This window comes from Stenella coeruleoalba (genome assembly GCF_951394435.1).
Source record: "Stenella coeruleoalba genome assembly, chromosome: 12".
NCBI classification, from domain to species: domain Eukaryota; kingdom Metazoa; phylum Chordata; class Mammalia; order Artiodactyla; family Delphinidae; genus Stenella; species Stenella coeruleoalba.
In genome coordinates, this window is record NC_137158.1 from 63754662 (window position 1) to 63774144 (window position 19483).

At 42.3% G+C, this 19483-nt stretch overlaps 1 protein-coding gene across 2 annotated transcripts in view; it reads right to left on the bottom strand.

Annotated features, from left to right (window-relative positions):
• MAP3K5 (mitogen-activated protein kinase kinase kinase 5) overlaps positions 1-19483 on the bottom strand; it is a 213382-nt gene that overhangs the window by 15370 nt on the left and 178529 nt on the right. For both annotated transcript variants that reach the window (XM_079938911.1, XM_079938910.1), the window contains exons 19-25: positions 18460-18617; positions 15826-16003; positions 15089-15109; positions 12029-12206; positions 11770-11938; positions 5955-6140; positions 2456-2561 (exon numbers count right to left, since the gene is read on the bottom strand). In XM_079938911.1, the coding sequence (XP_079795037.1) occupies positions 2456-2561; positions 5955-6140; positions 11770-11938; positions 12029-12206; positions 15089-15109; positions 15826-16003; positions 18460-18617 (996 nt within the window). The remainder of the gene's footprint in view (positions 1-2455; positions 2562-5954; positions 6141-11769; positions 11939-12028; positions 12207-15088; positions 15110-15825; positions 16004-18459; positions 18618-19483) is intronic.

Here is a 19483-nt window from a genome sequence, read left to right on the forward strand (position 1 = left end):
CTTTCCTTAGCAAACCCTCTGCATAAAGAACGTGCCTTGCTCTGCACATGGCTGGGTTGAAGCAGTGCCCATCATGGGGACACCCATGCGAGGAGACATGCCTCGCTGCACTGTGCCTGTCACTCTCTCTAAACTTAACAGTGTTTCACCTACAGTGTGATAATCAGTGTGCTTTATAAACTTTATATTTTGGAAGAATTTTAGATTTACAGAAACACTGCAAAGATAATACAGAGAACTCCTGTATACCTTCCACCCAGTTCCCCCAGTACATCTTATGTAACTATGGTACCTCTGTCAAAACTAAGAAATTAACATCAGTACAGTATCAATTGTATTAACTAAACTACTGACTACTTTCAAATTATGCCAGTTTTTCACTGATGTTCTTTTTCCTATTCCAGGATACAATTCATTGCATTTAGGTAATCCATTTTAAAAGGATTTTTTTTAACAAAAATTAGATTAACAATTTATATGCTAGTTAAATTATTTCAAAGTATAATCCCTCGCTCCTCTCCTCATTTGAGCATTCTTAATTTAGGCTACTAGTGGATATAACTCATGGCCTATACCTATCGCTTTTACTGATACACACCTAATCTCTCTCACCTCTTGTATCTTTTGGGTTTACAACACCTCTTTGGTACATTTCCCACATCCAAGCTTATTCCAGTGATCAACCATCTAAACATAAGTATGTGCTGACTTCCTTAGAGCATTACAGTAGGTTTCCATCAGCTTTAGATTCCTCAGGTTCACATCCCACCGCTAGTCATGCATTTCAAAGGCTCTCTAGGATTTTTTTCGAAGTTCTGCAAATATTTTCACACTGTTTTGTTATAACCAGGTGAAACTCATTTACTTATTGTTTCAACCAGTATTTATCAGGAGTCTATTATTTTCCAGGCACCATGATGGACAGTGTGCTTAGCACAGAATAAAATAAAACAGACCCTCTGATGAGGGAAACAGCTATTAGACAAGAAAATAAAAGCAGTTTCTGATTGGTGCAAGTGTCGCCAATGGGGAAAAACCATTTCCAGGGAGAGAGAGTGATGGCGGAGCCTACTGTAGACTTCGGGGTTGGTCAGGACTCTGCAGAGGCATGCTGTAAGGTACAAGAATGCAAAGGTAGGTGGCAGGAGGGACGAGGGGTGCAGGTGCGCTCTTTAGAGGAAGAGCATGTTCAGGGACGTTAAAACTTCTTCCATTCCATCCTTTCATAAGAAAGAAAGAAGTTAATTCGTCACTCTCAAACCAAACAAGGTATTCTGAGAGAAGAGAGGGAATTCCACAACTCAGAAGGGTTGATGATAACTTAAAAGTTTGTGGTACCATTTATAAATAACATAAAATTTAAAATGTTTCATACTTATATTTTTAGATTTCTATTTTAGAACACTTTATAATACATGTAAAATTAGTACAATAGAACATGTTTCTAATTCGTATATCTAAATCAATCTATTTCTCTATCCATATCCACACATCACACACACACACACACACACACACACACACACACACACACACGTACGGTGGAAGAGCTCTGCTTAAAAGTTTTATTAATGGGTACACTATCAAAACACGTTGGGGGCTTCCCTGGTGGCGCAGTGGTTGAGAGTCCTCCTGCCGATGCAGGGAACACGGGTTCGTGCCCCGGTCCGGGAAGATCCCACATGCCGCGGAGCGGCTGGGCCCGTGAGCCATGGCCGCTGAGACTGCGCGTCCGGAGCCTGTGCTCCGCAACGGGAGAGGCCACAACAGTGAGAGGCCCGTGTACCGCAAAAAAAAAAAAAAAAACACTTTGAAAGATTGTCTTAGAATATGAATACATCTCTCCCTCACTGCATAAAACCTGGTTTCATGAACACTACCCCTTTTGTAGCTCACTGCAAACACAGCTGGGACCTGTCTAGCCCAGTGATTTCTAAACCTGGCTGTGTATCAAAATGACCTGGAAGCTGGATGAAAATCAGGTTCCTGGGCTGTATCCCCAGCAGATTCTCACCCAGTCCGGGACGAAGCTCTGAAAGCTGTAATTTAAAGAGCTCCTTACATCACACAGTTCATTACATCACTCAATGCACTGGCAGGTGTGGGAACCACTGGTAAAGGATGACATGGGAATATGTTTTGTGGGCACAGATATCTGTATATTGAAATGCATATGTATTTGGGTCACCTGTATAGTTTTCTCTTTGTCTTCATATCCAACTATGCTCTTTAAAGACAAGGAAGCAAGTCTTCCTCATTCATAGTAAACGTTTTGCTGGGTGTACCATTGCTCAGACTATATGCACTAGATAAATATTATTTGGTGGCGTTGAAAGATTAAAAAAAAAAGGTTAACCTGGTCTTAAAAACAGTGAGGAGACACCATAAATGATAATGAACAGTCATTGAAATTATCAAACACTAAATATTTACCAAGTAATTAAGTATTTCTGACCTGGAACCAGAATGGTAATGGCTGTCTGCACCGCCTTTCGGATGATACTGTCTAAGGCAAACATCCAGTGTGGCTTGATATTATGATTCCGAAGAACTTTATTGACCTGGAGGAAGAGAGTGACATTTGGTCTACTTTAATATTTAATTGCAAATAACCTAGCTGATGCACACATCTGGACGACATTCCATCAACAAAAATAACTAAAAGGTTTCTTTACCTTGAATGGTGGATAATTTCTTTATGTCAGCGGAAAACAAATGCAAAATTGCCACTTCAAAATGAAGTTTGGTGACCCTCATGTAAGCAAGTGAGATACACCACTTAAGTGAAAGGCAATCTGGTTAAATGGGAATGTTGCCTCTTTGGGACTCAGAACCTGTAGCTTCCGCCTTTCACGATGTCAGCAGATTGGATGGTGGAAGCGGTAAAGGAGGAAAAAAAGAGTCCAAGGGGATTTAAATAAAAGTGATTGCTATTCTTAAACGTTATAACTACTGTTTAACACAACCAACTGCTGCAGCATACTCTGGTGACTTGGAAACAACAGTAAAGGGGGAATATGAGCACATACATGCTACCTACAGATGTGCCACAGTGCACGCCTTGTTTTCCTTCCCACGCTTCCTTATATCTTACTTTTTTAATATTTTTATTGGAGTATAATTGCTTTACAATGGTGTGTTACTTATACCTTTTTAAACGGGGGAATAATCTGCCAAACTCTTCCAGAAAAGCTGTTCACATTAAAAACCTTTGTTGTCAGGCTATATTTTTTTAGTGACTAGTAATATTTCACATATTTAAGTAGACACTGAAGTAGATATATGCATTACCTTTCTTTTTCTCTTCAAAAATTATGGTAAAATACACATAACATAAAATTTACCATCTTAACCATTGTTAAATGTACAGTTCAGTGGCTTAAGTGCATTCACATTGTTGTGCAAGCATCATCACCTTCCATCTCCAGAGCTCTTTTCACCTTGCAAAACTGGAACTCTACACCCATTAAACAACTATTTCCCCTGCCCTCTCCACCCAGCCCCTGACAACCACCATTCCACTTCCTGTCTATGAATCTGACTATTGAAGGTATCTCACATAAGTGAAATCATACAGTATTTTTGTGTCTGGCTCATTTCACTTAGTGTAATATGTCAGAACTTCCTTCCTTTATAAGGATGAATAATATTCCATTGTATGTATAAGCCATGCACGTTACCTTTTAATTTTTATTTATTTATTTTTTAAAATATTTATTTATTTGGCTGCACTGGGATCTTTAGTTGCAACATGTGGGATCTTTAGTTGCGGCATGTGGGTTCTTAGTTGTGGCATGCATGTGGGATCTAGTTCCCTGACCAGGGATCAGACCCGGCCCCCTGCATTGGGAGTACGGAGTCTTAACTGCTGGACCACCAGGGAAGTCCCCACATTACCTTTTTAAAAATAACTTTTATCATAAGGCTAAGAGAGGCTTATCTAAAATTTGAATTAACTCCACTAATTTCTGGTTGACATGGGCATCTAAGAAAAGAGGCTCTTTTCCCAACAGGGCTCTGACTCGAGATCTAAGAAGACGCTGGGGAGAAGGGGACCTAGCTGTAATCTCACACCAAAAGCTGGAGCTCCAGTTGCTTATTCCTGCCCTTGGTCCATCTTCATCAAAATCCCCCAGTTTAGACAGCAGTCTGTCTGAGGAATTCCTCAGAATAGTTGCTCCTAAGGAAGCGAACCATTGCAAGGTTCCCACCTGTTCTAGGAAGTCCTTTCAGACTGATTTTGTCCTGGTACTTTCATAAAGGACTTGCCTGTTTATTTGACAAATGCCGGTATAACATTTAGTAACTAAGAATATTTCTCTCGAGGGTCACAAATAGTAAATGGAAGAGGGGTCCTTTATCACCACGACCAGCTTCTCATAGCCCTTCATTAAACAGTATATTATATCCGGCCCATTCTTTGGGTTCATTCCCATCCTGGACAGTGAGTGAGCAAGAACGGTGTGTGTGTGTGTGTGTGTGTGTGTGTGTGTGTGTGTGTGTGTGAGAGAGAGAGAGAGAGAGAGAGAGAGAGAGAGAGAGAGGGAGACCTGGCCTGTGGCCCAGGATTACAACTTACCCACTCTCAATCTGAATTCTACTCGCCTATTTGCCTTCCAGTCTCTAGGCTGGGAGCCAAATGTGTAGGCAAGTACAAAGTCACTAAATTATTTCATTTGGTTCGCAGATGGCTGGGGCTCGCTAGTTACAGAGTGAGTGTGCCTTTAGCATTTAATATTAGTGATAGGCTTTGCTCTCATTTTCCACGACCCCAATCGAGTCAGGAGCGTTGCCCTGCCCACAGTACAGCACAAGACTGAGCGGCTAACACAGAGCTCCCGAGAGCACAAGTAGCCACTGAAGGATTACAATTTGGTTTTAAATCAGGGATCATTTGATGCACCAAATGCAATTGTCAAGACATCGCCTATGTAGGAGCAATAAACACATTAGGAGTGAGTCAGTTTGGGGAATTTAAATAAAATCATGCAAAGTGCTTCCCTATTCACACGACAGGCACTGTCAAGAACTCTCTCTCTCTCTTTTTTTTTGAATTTTATTTTATTTATTTTTTATACAGCAGGTTCTTATTAGTTATCTGTTTTATACATATTAGTGTATACACGTCAGTCCCAATCTCCCCATTCATCCCACCACCATCCGCCCCCCCTGCCACTTAAGAACTCTCTTATTTCAGTCTCCCACACCTCGTAAGGGCCTTCCGGGAAGGACCTCAGGCTTTTTTTGGTACACAGTTCCACAAACAAGTCTCATTCAAGAATATCGCATATGGTTTGAATCAGGCTTCTGGAAAACTGGCTTCAAGTTTGTGTTGCATAGCAACTCAATATGAGAGAGAGGAATCCTCAGCGATCTCTCACCAGATCCTGTGAATTAATTTTCATCCAGTGATGCCTTGTGCTCTGAAGTATATTGCTGGCTAGGAAATAGTGAATATTTATTAAACAAGTATGTTTAAAATGTTCTGTATGGAAACCACAGCAGGGCGGAAAAAAATTACCGATCATTCCTGTCTGTACGGTTACATTTTTCTCAATGACCACTAGATGGCATGTCTCATATAGAATTAGAAAGTGCAGGACTAAAGTGTGCTCTGTTGCTAAAATCATCAAAATAAATAGTGACTGACTACATGATTTGATAAGAACAAAGTGCAGCCATGGGAGATGTTTGTGAGTTTTGTTATTTTCCATGGTGTTCAATTTTATGTGTATCTAATCTGGGGAGATACAAGATTACACACCAAACAACAAATCTGGTGCTTTGAGGCACACGGACAGGCAACCATCTCATACTTATTTATGATCCAAAGAGAACAGAATTGATCAAAATTATTAAAGAAAGAAAAGATAAAAACTTATGTTCTTATCCTATTTTTCTGACTAATTTTGGCTGGAGTCTGCGGGAAAACATGGGCAAAATATCATACTTACAGCATCTTGAAAACCGAAGAGCACCACCTGAACTTGACTAATGCCGTGGCTGTCAAAGTCCAGCTCCAGCTTCAGCTTGGACAGGGTGGTGGCTATGATCTTCCGGTCAGTGGACCTCACAAATTCTCCGAGGCTCGCGACGAGGGTTGTGATGTGCTCCCATTTTAGTTTAGGTTCTTCGGCCCCCTGTGAATAATAACCAATAATCTGTCGATCAGATGTATCTGTGCTGGATGTATCAGCCATGGGTCTGCCATCCCACAGCCGCTGCCAGAAGAACTGGGCTTAGAAATGCCCCCCTGCTAAGGGGAAAGACCATATTTGAACTATATGGCTCCTTCCCTGGCAAAAAAAAGAGAGAAATTATCAGACTTTGGGAGGAAAGGCACCTGCCCCATACATTGTCTAACAGTCATGTTATAGTCAGATAGACAAAGCTCTGCCCAAACAGGGACAGGCTGGGGCCATAAGATTCCACTCTCAGAAATTTTAACTGGGAGCTAAAGAGAGATTCAGCCGTAGGATCTCAGGCTCAAAGTCTGCCCAGAGAGATAAGTCATAAAATAGGGGCAATGGGACTTCCCTGGTGGTCCAGTGGTTAGGACTTTGCCTTCCAATGCAGGGGGTGCAGGTTCAATCCCTGGTCGGGGAGCTAAGATCCCACATGCCTCACGGCCAAAAAACCAAAACATAAAATAGAAGCGATATTGTAACAAATTCAATAAAGACTTTAAAAATGGTCCACATCAAGAAAACTCTACAAAAATATAATAAAATAGGGGCAAGAGTACATCCAGTTATAAGGAAGGAAGGAAGCAGAAACAACTGAGTAGAGAATGATGATCAGTAGGGAGAGAAGTGGACGGACACAGCAATGGCACACCAAGTGGGCCAACAGCAACCGAGCCAGAGGAGAGATGTACAGACTCCTGGGACTTGAAGGCCCTTGGAATCACACTCTAGTTTCAGCCTGTGTGAGGCGCAGCTAGGTGCCGTGGTTGGAATTAACCTGAAAAGGCCACTTCCCTCATTGCTACGTGTGTCTGCCTACATGTCTGCAGTCCTTCAACTGCCCTTAAAGCGCGTCAATTCCTTGCAGTCAAAAGGGGCTCGCTTTAGACTCCACCCGGGAAAACTTTCCCTACCCACTGATAAGGCAATTAGTTATAAGAACGGACCAAATGGATGACTTCACATATTAAAAATTAAATACAATATTTAAACAAATTCCCTCCCTCAAGTTGAACTCTTTTTTTTACTTTGAGCAAGGAACATTGCTTCCTTAAAGGAAACACAGTAGGATGTTATTTATCCTCATTTAACTTTAAGAAACAACTGGATTTTTATCATGCTCATTTCTATCTCATATTGCACATTTTGTTATTGCATCATTAAAATTAAATTCCTCAGCTGGGCTGTGAAAATTACAATTTCTAGGAGTCTACTAAAATAAACGAGAAATGTCCCATCAAGTTCTTTCTCTCAATATATTTTCATTTGGGAGCTCCCTCTCATGTTTATGTTTTGACGAGAAAAGATTATATTAAAAAGCTTGAAAACTGTCATTAAGGGAATATTTTAAAATCAGACTGGGAACAATTATAAACTTTGTTTCTTTTCTTACCACGAACTAAATTACAACCAAAGTAAAGATTCATAGGCAATATCACAGTAACGTGAAAATATGTTCAAAAAGAGAAATGTGAGTTATTCAGAAATTGGAAGCTTATCTTAGTGAAAAATCAGTTACGTGTTTGCCAGCAGTTTAAATAGCAATCATTTTTTGGACATTAGCTTTGTTTTCACAACAGAAAAACATGCTGCTTCTGGTTTTTGGTGCCACTGCCCTACAAAGGAATGCTGTCTACCCTGGGAAATGTTCTTCTGTCTGGGATATTTCATCACGTACCTAATGGTTATTTCTGTTCTCACTCCTGCCTCCCCGTGTGCACTCATTAACGTGCCTTCATGAACAAGCATCTTAGGTACCAGGTGAGACTGATTCAGTATCAGAAAGTAGCATCTGACAGTGAGCCTTTCCTGAGCACCCAGAGGACCATCACAGATTCTCCTGCAAAGGGGCTCTCTCTTCTTTATCCCTTAAACTTCCTTAAAAATGGTGAGTGGATTTCAGAAGGATGTTACAGATTGAAAGGGCTTTCATGGGCCGCTTTGAGGACCTGACCAACATCTACCTTTCAGTCTTGTTCTAAAGGGTAGGCTTAAATGTAAAGATGTATCTATTAATAGAAATATTTAATACAATGAAAAGACTTATCTCCATCTGGTAGTAGAAGAGAATTAAAGATACTAGGTAACTGTTATTAGCCTGCTTGATAATGATAATAATAACAATAATAGTTAACATTTGTGGAATACGTTCTATCATTATCTCAATGATTCATGATCTTAGTTACTCCTTATAGCAACCCTATGAGGTGAATACCATTGTTTCTTCTATTTTATGGATTAGGAAATTCAGCCTCAGAGAGGTTAAATAACTTGCTCAAATCACACAGCCTTTATGTGGTGGAACCAGGCCTCAAAGTCAAGTTGAGGCTGAACCCAAGCTCCTAATCATTACCTTCTATTGCCCCAATCAGCTGGATGAACCAGCAGTAACCTTGGGGCAGAACCTGCTCTATCACAAGATCACCATGGGATGCCACAGGAAAGGGTTCATAGAGTCCCCAGCAGTACAGTCAGAAGCACCCTGTCTATCCCTTGACGATTCTGGATTTACTAAGTGATTCTGACCTCAGAATCACTTCTGGTCCCCACTGGTCACTTCATGTTGGTGCACTGAGGCATGCCCTCTGACAGTCGCTTTTAAGTTTTTCTTTCCTTTCTCCTTTTTTTTTTTTTTTTTTTGCAGTACTCGGGCCTCTCACTGTTGTGGCCTCTTCCATTGCAGAGCACAGGCTCCAGACGCGCAGGCTCAGTGGCCATGGCTCACGGGCCCAGCCGCTCCGCGGCATGTGGGATCTTTCCAGACTGGGGCATGAACCCGTGTCTCCTGCATCAGCAGGCGGACTCTCAACCACTGTGCCACCAGGGAAGCTCCCCTTTCTCCTTTTATAGAGAACATTCAAGCCTGCTTAAAAAACTAGGGAGTCACAAACACTTGAATAGGATTAACCAACTCCAAATTTAAGAATTTCAGCATGGTCATGAAACCTGCCAGGTTCTTTGCTGAGGGCTGGGACAACGACACTAACCAAGGCAGTCCCTGCCCTGATGGACCTACAGTCCAGCAGGGAAGACAAAGAAAACCCCCAAACAAGCAGATACTTTCTGTATTAGAAAAGCACACTCATTGGGGATGATTACGAGATTTAAGCAATCCCTGCGTTCTGTGTTTCTGACCTAAAACAGAAGCCTTCATTCCACAGTGGCTGCTGGTGATTCCCTCCCCCAACCCAAACCCTGTCCCCTCCCCTGGTTTATGTTTCTCCCAGCACTTGTCACCCTCTGGTGTAGCAGTGGGGAGAGCAGTGTGGTACTTGACGGCACAGACCCTGGAGCCAGGCTGCCTATGTTCAAATCCCGACTCCATCACTTGGGGCTGCATGGCCTCGGTGAGTTACTCAACAACTCTGTGCCTCTGTGTCCTCATCTGCAAAATGAGGATACTAATAAAACTAGTGCTGTAGGACTATTATCAAGAGGATTAAGTGAGCAGAGACACAGGAAATACTAAGAACAATATCTGGCCCATAGAAAGTGTTTGCTAGTATTACTATATATTTACCATATATAGAAACATATATGTAACACACATAGTATGTAGCAACATATAACTATATATTTAACTATATTTGTTACTATATATTCAACTACATGTTTACTGTGTTTTTATTGCTTTTCTTCCTCCACTAGAATGTCAGCTTCAATGAGATGCAGATGTTTTTTCTATTTTGCTCACTATAGTGTCCCCAGCACACAGAACAGTGCCTGGCATCTAGTAGATGCTCAATAAGTATTTGTTCAATGAATGACCTCCAATTACTGCCCAGTTGTTCCTTCCGTCTAAACTTGATTCCCCTTCTTATCTTACACCATCCGATTCTCAGTCCTTGAATGACCACAGTGAACAGACAGAAAGGCAAGAGTGACAGCTGAAGGTTCCAGACTGCTCCTGTCTCCTCCACCTCTCCAGATTCTTGCATGGCATCCTCAGCACTCATTCTACCTCCAACTCAGAGGCCTGGCCGCCCCTCAGCCCAGAGCACCTCCCTTCTGGGCCTCAGAGTCCCTGCTCGCTGGAGGCAGCTTCCCTTAAGGACCCAAGTCAGAGTTTTCCCAGAACCTGGAAATTTCAGTTCTCCCTGTACCCAGAGACCCTGCTGACACACACATGGCCTTTCAGCTCCTCCTACGGGATCTAACGATGTGAACATTACAGAATTCCTAAGGCGATGGAATCAGCAGAGAAACTTAGTGGGGTTCTGGAGACAAAGACAAGCAGGGGCTATAGAGCAAGAGCTGAGAAAGAGAGAGCCTGGCTCCCTTTACATCCCAATAAAAGCTGAGAACAGGTAAACTGCTAGACTGAGACTAAAACTTGACCCAATCCCTCCAGCTCCATCCATTTTTGCAGGTATTTTCCTAGGACAGAAGGGAGGGAAGAAGTTATGTGTCATCCACAATGATCAGAGAGGGACAGGTGGTGGCCACAGGTGTTAAAGCAGGTACACAAGTCCCTGACGCCAACAGAACTGAAAGAGGATGCAAGTGTCATGTCTGGGCCAAGCATGTCTGGGAGGTTTACACCCACAGGGGGCCTGAGCTTCTGCTCCAGGCACAGGAGGCATCACCTACAGCTTGGAGGCGGGGGAAACCCTATTTCCACTGGGACAGAGTTCAGAGGGGATTCTTCCTCATTTCTGTAAACAGAATCCCAGGGAATACATTTTCCCAGGTATTATGGATGAAACAGTGCCATTCCCCCCACCCCCCAATTCATGTTTTTAAGCCTTAACCCCCAATGTGACCGTATTTGGAGACAGGGTCTTTAGGAGGTGATTAAGGTTAAGTGAGATCATAAGGGTGAGGCCCAAATCCAATAGGATTAGTGTTCTTATAAGAAGAGGAAGAGACACCAGGGGCACACAGAGAAAAAAGGGCAGGTGAGGACACAGCAAGAAAGTGGCCATCTGCAAGCCAAGGAAAGAGGCCTCAGGAGAAACCAAACCTGCCAACACCTTGCTTTTAAACTTCCAGTTTCCAGAATCGTGAGAGAGAAATTTCTGTTGTTTAAGCTACTGGGTCTAAGGTATTTTGTGACGGCAACTTAGCAAACAAATACTTCAGGGAAAAAGAATTTGACTGACCAGCTTTGTTTTTCCATAGCACGAATGGCCTCCTAGCACGCTAGATAATTTACTTATTATTGCCCATCACCTTCCATCTAATTGTAGCCCTCCAAGCACAGGGGTCTCTGTTGAATTTGTGATGTTTCCCAAATGCTCAGAGGAGCCAATGGCAGGTACCCTCATGCTAATATCAGAATTAGCAATTCACATGGCTCAGTGCATGTTTATTGACTGAATGAATAAACAAATGAATGAAGGGTGAAAAGGTGTGTAGGGACCAGCTGGAACTTCATCAACATGAAAATTTTGCTGCTGACTTAAAAATAGCTTATGTTCAAAAACCCAGTTTCTGTGTTAGGGATCTGCCTATCCCTGGGGTAGGTTTGTTTTATCATGAGGAGAGCAGCAGCTTCCTCATGTCTTCACATCACGTGTGACAGTTCCAAGTGGTTATAACACTGTTAAAATAGGGGAAATGAAGTCTCCATGAGGGGTTTTACCTGAGCCAAAGATTCCATTAAGTTTCTCACAACTTTGTCTTGGTCTTCCGTCAGGATCCTGTGAAGCGTGGCCCGTCTCTCACTGTCCTTCCTCAGCATAAAGAATCCGGAATCTTTTTCTTCAGGAGAAGGTGGAGCGCTGTGGTCTTCAAAATTTTCGTCAGGGATGCTGCAATAATTCAGACAGCACAAATCACAATTTTCTTCACAAAATGACACACAACATACTTCTCTCACCCAAAACAAGCCAGGTCTTTACCCAAGAAAGAGCGTCCGTATTCCTCTGACATCTTTTTCTCCGCAGGATTTGGCTCTTGTTTTGAAAGAGAAGGGATCCACCTTTAACTCCGTGTCTGGAGAAACTGAGCCGTACTCACTGCTACTGCTGGTGTCCTCCACCAGGACAGGCACTGGCAGGGAGATGCTCCTAAGATACTCTGCGTGTCACGAGAGGGGGAAGGAGACGATTAATGCTTCTAAGAACGTGCACACACGGACACACCTATTGAAAGACAGCAAGATTATTTGTCAAGGGTCTCGTTTCAGTGAGTAGCAAAATTACGCTTCGTAAGAGGCTGGTCGTGGGACCACGGTGCCTCCCAATGCTCAGTGTAACCCATGCAGGGGGTCGGCGAGGAAAGGGCCTCCTGGGCTCTGAAAGGAGTATCTCAGGGATGTGAAACTGGAGGAAGCACCAGGCCCAGCATTTCTGGGTTCTGAGCCCTTCGTTTTTATTGTCCTCCTATTTGGAAGGTCATTGATGAGTCTTAGTTTTCATATCTATAAAATAAAGGACCAGATTCATAATTTGTAAACTGTGTGCCTCAGAAGCTTAAGGTTCACCTGTTTCTTGGGGCTGCCTTGGATGGGGTGAGTGAGTAGGATTCTGTGATTCTAGAACAGAGGTTCCAGCCCTGTTTTTCCTGAAACAAATATGTTCTTTCAGTCATGTATCAGGGCTCTGCTTAAGGATTCATATTTAAAAAAAAGGTTCTTTACTAAACACAGATTTTGGAAACTAATGGACTAGATGATCTCTTAGGTCTTTCCCAGTTCTCAGACATTATGATTCTATAACAAATGTAAGCTTTTATTTTATTTTGATGGAGACTGAACTGGCACAACAGGAGGTGCCTACATTTCATCAAATACTGGTTTTAAAATAAGTAATTTTTGCCAGAAACATCTTTACCAAGCAAATCAATGTCTCAGGCCAAGAGGGCAGAACAGAAAGGGATGGGTCACTGGGAGATAAAAAAAACATCCAGAGAATTCAGGAGGCCTGGAAGAAGTTCTGAGAGAGGAGGAACAGGAGGGTTTTTAGGAAAAGGAGAGGGGAGGGCTTCCCTGGTGGCGCAGTGGTTGAGAGTCCACCTGCTGATGCAGGGGACGCGGGTTCGTGCCCCGGTCCAGGAGGATCCCACATGCCGCGGAGCGGCTGGGCCCGTGAGCCATGGCCGCTAAGCCTGCACGTCCGGAGCCTGCGCTCCGCAACGGGAGAGGCCGCAGCAGTGAGAGGCCTGTGTACCGCAAAAAAAAAAAAAAAAAAAGGAGAGGGGACTTTTGGACTGTGGTCTACAATAACCACCTATGGCAGTTGCTAAGCATCTCACATGTGTAATCGTTTTTAATAGTTACAAAGACCCATGGGCAGGTTGTCTAACTGAATCCACTGGACAGATGAGGTGACTAAGGGTAAGTCATTTCCAAGGTCCCCCAGTTAATGCATGAACCCAGCTCTGACCCCAGTGCCCATCCTCTTAATTCTGACTCTATAAAATCTTAAGATTCTAAAATATCTTTTATTTTGGCTGTGCAGCACGTGGGATCTTAGTTCCCCAATCAGGGATCGAACCTGTGCCCCGTGCAGTGGAAGCGCAGAGTCTTAACCACTGGACTGCCGGGAAGTCCTTTAAGATTCTAAAATATCTTAAGTTAGACTCTAAAGCCAGAGCAGAGTCCCCAGTGCTCTTGAGTCATCCTGAGTGCAGAGGGGGGAGGGCGCGTGGGAAAGGTGACCCAGAGTTGAGCAGGTGGACACCTTCCATCTCACGCTTGTTCTAAGGCACATGCTCACCGAGAGGGCTTGTGGGCAAAACTATCAGCTTAAATTCTCTCTCTCTAGCTCTCTCTTGCCAAGTGTGTATAGTTGAGTTCACATAATTTAAATATGTGCGTGATGAGAATGTTTCCTAAAACAAAAACCGACCCATATGGAAGGGATAAAGCTATCATGCATTGAGCTTCTGGGCATGGCTCCAGCCTCTTTTGGTATATATTTTTTATTTTGTTCTCAGAACTAAATCTGTGAAGTAGGTACTGTTCTCAACATAGAATGCCTGATGAAACAAGTAAATTGCTGCCTGTCACGTATTTAGAAAGTGCCTCAGTTGGGATCAGAACCAACTTCCAACTAAGTCCAAAGTGAATCAACTTCTGCTTAAGTCCAAAGTCAGTGCCCATTTTATGACACCAAAAACAGGCTGGTCGGGAGGCTGTGGCGCACCCCGGGTCCTCCTTGTGAAACGCAGTGACTGCCTTCCAGCGTCTAGGCTGCTTGTGGAGAAAGGAAGAAAGGGAGGGGCTTCTCTTCACAGAGTTCTCCTTGACTCTCAGAATTGATGGAGGAATCTGGAAAGGCTGTGGCCAAGAAACCCCAATTACTGGGCCTCTTCTCTGGCCCGAGGCACCTTAAGGAACCTTAAGGAACCTGCAAAAGACTGCCCCTGGCCTGTGGGAGAATGCACACGATGCTCACAGTGAACAATTAAGCCCCCTGCCTACGTGATCAACAGCTCATCCAACTTAGGAAAAGCCAAAGCCATGGTCATTTCTTTCCTGTTCCTTGAAATGCATTAGTTGATCTTCCTAGAGCAAATTTACCTTCCTAGTTATGATCTGCAAAGGCCAATATTAAAAATCACAACTTGTCCTGACCAACTAAATCCAGAGAGAATATAGGACGTCAAAGCTGACAGAGGAAGGTGTCTGGCATTGAAATTTTCCACAAGAAATCCATTAGGTGGCCAACTGGCTCCTCAGTAAGAAAGTATGGACTCCTCTCAAATTGAAGATTTCAAAAACAGTCACCATCTTCCATTTAGGGAGGAACAATGGAAGCCTCTCTCATGAAGGAGAAAGGTGAGGGGTTTTCTGAAGGAAGGAACCCAGCCAGGCCTGCAGCCACACATCCTTAGTACCCAGAGGAGCCCCTCCGTGTAAGCAAGGAACAGAGGATGAGGCTCTTTGACAGGCAATCTAGAGCTTAACTGTGATGCAGCAAGCTTCAGCTCAATGGACAATATAAAAATAAACTCACCATTCGATCCAGCTGAAAGAGCTGTGGAAAGAAAAGCAAACACAGCAACATAAGCACGCGTTGGGTGTGTTGTTGAACTAAGAAACCAACAAAACATGAAGTGAATGCTTGAAGTGAGATTGATGTCCTTTCCAGACATTCAGTCTGCCCATGTCATCCCACATAATCCCCCAAAATGCTAACAACAAACAAATCATTTGCTTGTTTTTTTTTTCTGAAATGAGTTATGGAAATTATTGCAAAAAGACAATTTATATTTTCACACTGCTATTTTATTTATAACTGGCGATCTTCTCCTTTTTTTTTTTGAGGGGGGGTTCATTATTCAGAAAGATAGTCTCCTCTAAGAGGCAATGAGTATTTTCTACTACCTAAAATTGAAAGAACATATTATCTAGATGGCTTAGAAGTTTAACAGCTCTGTAATAGCCCTATAGCCCATCTGTGGTAATTTGGAGTTTCAGCTTGAAAAGGCTACATTTCACCCCTTTAACTTTGATCTTTGTATCACCGATGCTAGTATATAGATGCTTATATTCTAGTTCCCTAGTAACCATGTGATGGAAGATTATTATGTGTGAGGCCCTAGCGTTTGTGAAACTGATGGTAACACTGCTTCCTGACCAGTTTTCAGTGATGTCTTTAAGCAAATTAGCTTACTTCTGGAAAAATCTTCCACCTTAAAAGTTTAGGATTTAGTGACTATGACCTATACCCCCTTCAAGGCAACGACATACCTGAAAGCTTAGGTTGTGTCTTTTTCTTTTTGCTTGAAACTTTTAAGAAATCATCCATAAGCAAGTCGTTAGCACAGTCTCTCTTGTCAGGGTCTGGTTCAAAACATTTCAATATGAACGCTTTGGCCTCTGCCGACATGGACTCTGGGATCTCCGGGTGGACTTTAAACATTCCCACCTAAGACACAGCACAACGTGACTTCTGAGTGACCATCTTATCCCATGGGCTCTGGGTTGCATAACCTGGTCACCTAATGCAACAACCTCCTTTATCATATACTACAAATTCATGGCTTTTCTCAAAGTGAGACAGGACTTGTTTTCTGTAGGTTATGGAAAGTTTCCAGAGCACTTTTGTAAGTTTATCAATGACACAGGCATAGTAATTAGCTTAAGACAGTAGACAGCAGCACTATAAAGTAATAATTCAGTCCTCAACGTTTTGTGCTTGGCTTTTCCATTTATGAGATTCACTGAATACTCCCAGCAACCCAGTGGATTAAATATTATCCCTGTTACAGCAATGAGAAAAATAACCTCACGGGTGTGAGGTTATATGCTTATGAAAAGGCAGATCTGGTATTTGAACCTTCATTTGTTTGGCTTAAAGCATATGTTGTTTCTACTGTGCCATGGTTTGTGAATGTTTTCCCTGTCTCAAATTGCCTACATTAAAAGAGATATTTAAAAATACTTAAAATTGGGACTTCCCTGGTGGCACAGTGGTTAAAAATCCACCTGCCAATGCAGGAGACACAGGTTCGAGCCCTGGTCCAGGGAGATACCACATGCCACGGAGCAACTAAGCCCATGTGCCACAACTACTGAGCCTGCACACTAGAACCCGTGAGCCACAACTACTGAGCCTGCATGCCACAACTACTGAAGCCCGCGTGGCTAGAGCCTGTGCTCTGCAACAAGAGAAGCCACCACAATAAGCCTGCGCACCGCAACGAAGAGTAGCCTCCACTCTCCGTAACGAGAGAAAGCCCGCGCAGCAATGAAGACACAACGCAACCAAAAATAAATAAATAAAATAAATACATTTATAAAAATAAATAAATAAAAATACTTAAAATTAAACAGTTTTTCTATAACAATGAGAACTTTCTTCTCATTGACGTCACTCTAATTTTCTTTCAGTAATGTTTTCATGTATTTAGTACAGAGAAAACTTCCTAAGGAAATCTACTTTGTTATTAAATAGCTTATATGAATTTATTATTATATAGATAATAAGATATAATTATCTGTAATAATTATAAAGCCTTTACTATGTGTCAGACACTGTTCTAAGTGCTTTGCACATATTGTCTTATCCACTCCTCAAAGCCCTTTTATTAGATAGGTACTATTTTTATACCCATTTTATAGATGAGGAAACTGAGACACAAGAAGGTTAAGTAATTTACCTAAAGTCATCAAATAGTTTGACTGTGTCAGAGCCTGGATTCAAACTGTGCCAGAGTATGCTATCTCATCTAAAGCATGTTGTATAATAATCCCGGCACCGTGTGGGTAACAGAGGAGCATTTCAGAGTGAAGTCCTAGAGACTGGTGAAAACTTGAAAGACTGGCCAAGAAGAGAAAGACATCCATTCAGGTCCAGAAAGGCAGCTCCCTGAGCAGCTCTCATTGTTCTTTCAGGTTTGGTTACACTACTATTTCTGTATCAGCAGTGGCCTATCATATTGTCTCTTAAAGTAAACCAAGCTTTGTACAAACACAGAAGGGTACGTACTACGTGGTCCCTCATAAGAGGCTATTCACAAACGGAGTAAGTACTAGAAACACGATCAGTGGCAGGGAAAGGAATAACAAATTATGATCAAAAGTCCGATGCCTTAGAAAATAGCAGACATGTGAGCTTTACTTCTTGGGAAACAGGTGTTCCGCTTAATGTTCCTCTGGCTTGGTGGAGTGGCAGGTGAGGACTACAGGGATTCATGGGCAGGTCATTGTTTGCCCAGGACCCGGATGCTGAAGCTGTGGCCCCTGGGCTCTCTCAGGCCTATTTGTATATCATGTGCTCCCTATTTGCATATCATGTGCTCCCTATTTGCATATCATGTGCTCCCTATTTTGAGAGATGGAGCTGCTTCCTTTCCCACCCCCAAAACAGTTACTAATGGGCAAATGAACAGGCTAGAAGAGTAGACAGATGAGAATAAGTTTGATGTACTTAAAATAGAAACTATGCCCTTTTATCTACGGAGCCTTCAAACTATTATGATAGAGGAGTAAAGGAAAATATGTCTTTAATACCTAAATGGAGAAAACATGTTTTTATATCTCCCTCAGTGGAAGATTTTTCAGACTGTGTTTCCCAAAGAGCTTAAATCATCTTCTGTGGAGTGATGTGTTATTTATACTGCATGGTGAAAGGGCAGTCACAGGAAGTTACACTGAATCTCACTTTATAGTTGGGAAAACTAATGTGGAGAGAGATGCTCCATGTGAGGCAGAGGTGCTGACCAGGGGGAGTGAATCTTGAACTTTACATCTTACATTGTGCTTACTTAGGCTCCTTCCATTTTACCTAAAAAAATATGACATACGCACATGGAACATCCAGGAGCTATGAAGAGCTTTAACCACTGGTTTTTAAGACATTTAAGACATATGAAATGTGACCTTGAACATAGCTGCTTGTGGTTCCCCCAGTTCATAAAAGGGTGGTTTTCCAGTGGCCATTTCAATGATCGTGCAGCCCAAAGACCAAATGTCTGCTGCTTTCCCGTAGCCTCTTGGTCCTTTATCTATTATTTCTGGTGCCATATACTGAAGGGTACCTGCACATAATTCAAACACAGTTACACGTTAAAAAGAGAAAACAGATGAACACCTAATGACAGTTTCAATTTCTTTATATAAATAAGGTAACTTTAAAAGCATGATTTGGAAAAAAAAAAAAGCACGATTCGGGTCTTAATAGCTCATCTTCTTTGGATTCCAGTTTTATATGCTGTTAATAAAAGGGGAAATAGCAGTTTTCATAATGGATTTCATTGGTGACATAAAAACAGCATAGTAATATTATCTGTTTACAAATAGATACTTTCTCCTTTCCTAGTTGATTATAATTGAGGCATCATTTCATTGGGACCTCTTAGAAACTTCTAACAATCACTTGAGAATAACAGAAAATATATCAACACACATTTTTCTGCAATCAGTTTTTCAAATACATGAAGACTCCCTTTATGTATACTTCTAATCTTTTCCAGGAAAAATTTAGGTCATTCATCCATTTCCTTAGTCTGTTATTTCTCAGTTCCTGATTGAATGCTCAGTTCTTCTGTTTTCATTCTCATTTCTTAACCATGAAAGCATGAAGATTCTGAAAGTCACTGTTAAAAATAATGTAAATAGGGGCTTCCCTGGTGGCACAGTGGTTTAGAATCTGCCTGTTAATGCAGGGGACACGGGTTCGAGCCCTGGTCTGGGAGGATCCTACATGCTGCAGAGCAACTAGGCCCGTGAGCCACAACTACTGAGCCTGTGCGCCTGGAGCTTGTGCTCCGCAACAAGAGAGGCCGCGATAGTGAGAGGCCTGCACGTCGCGATGAAGCGTGGCCCCCGCTTGCCACAACTAGAGAAAGCCCTCACACAGGAACGAAGACCCAACACAGCAAAAATTAATTAATTAATTAATAAA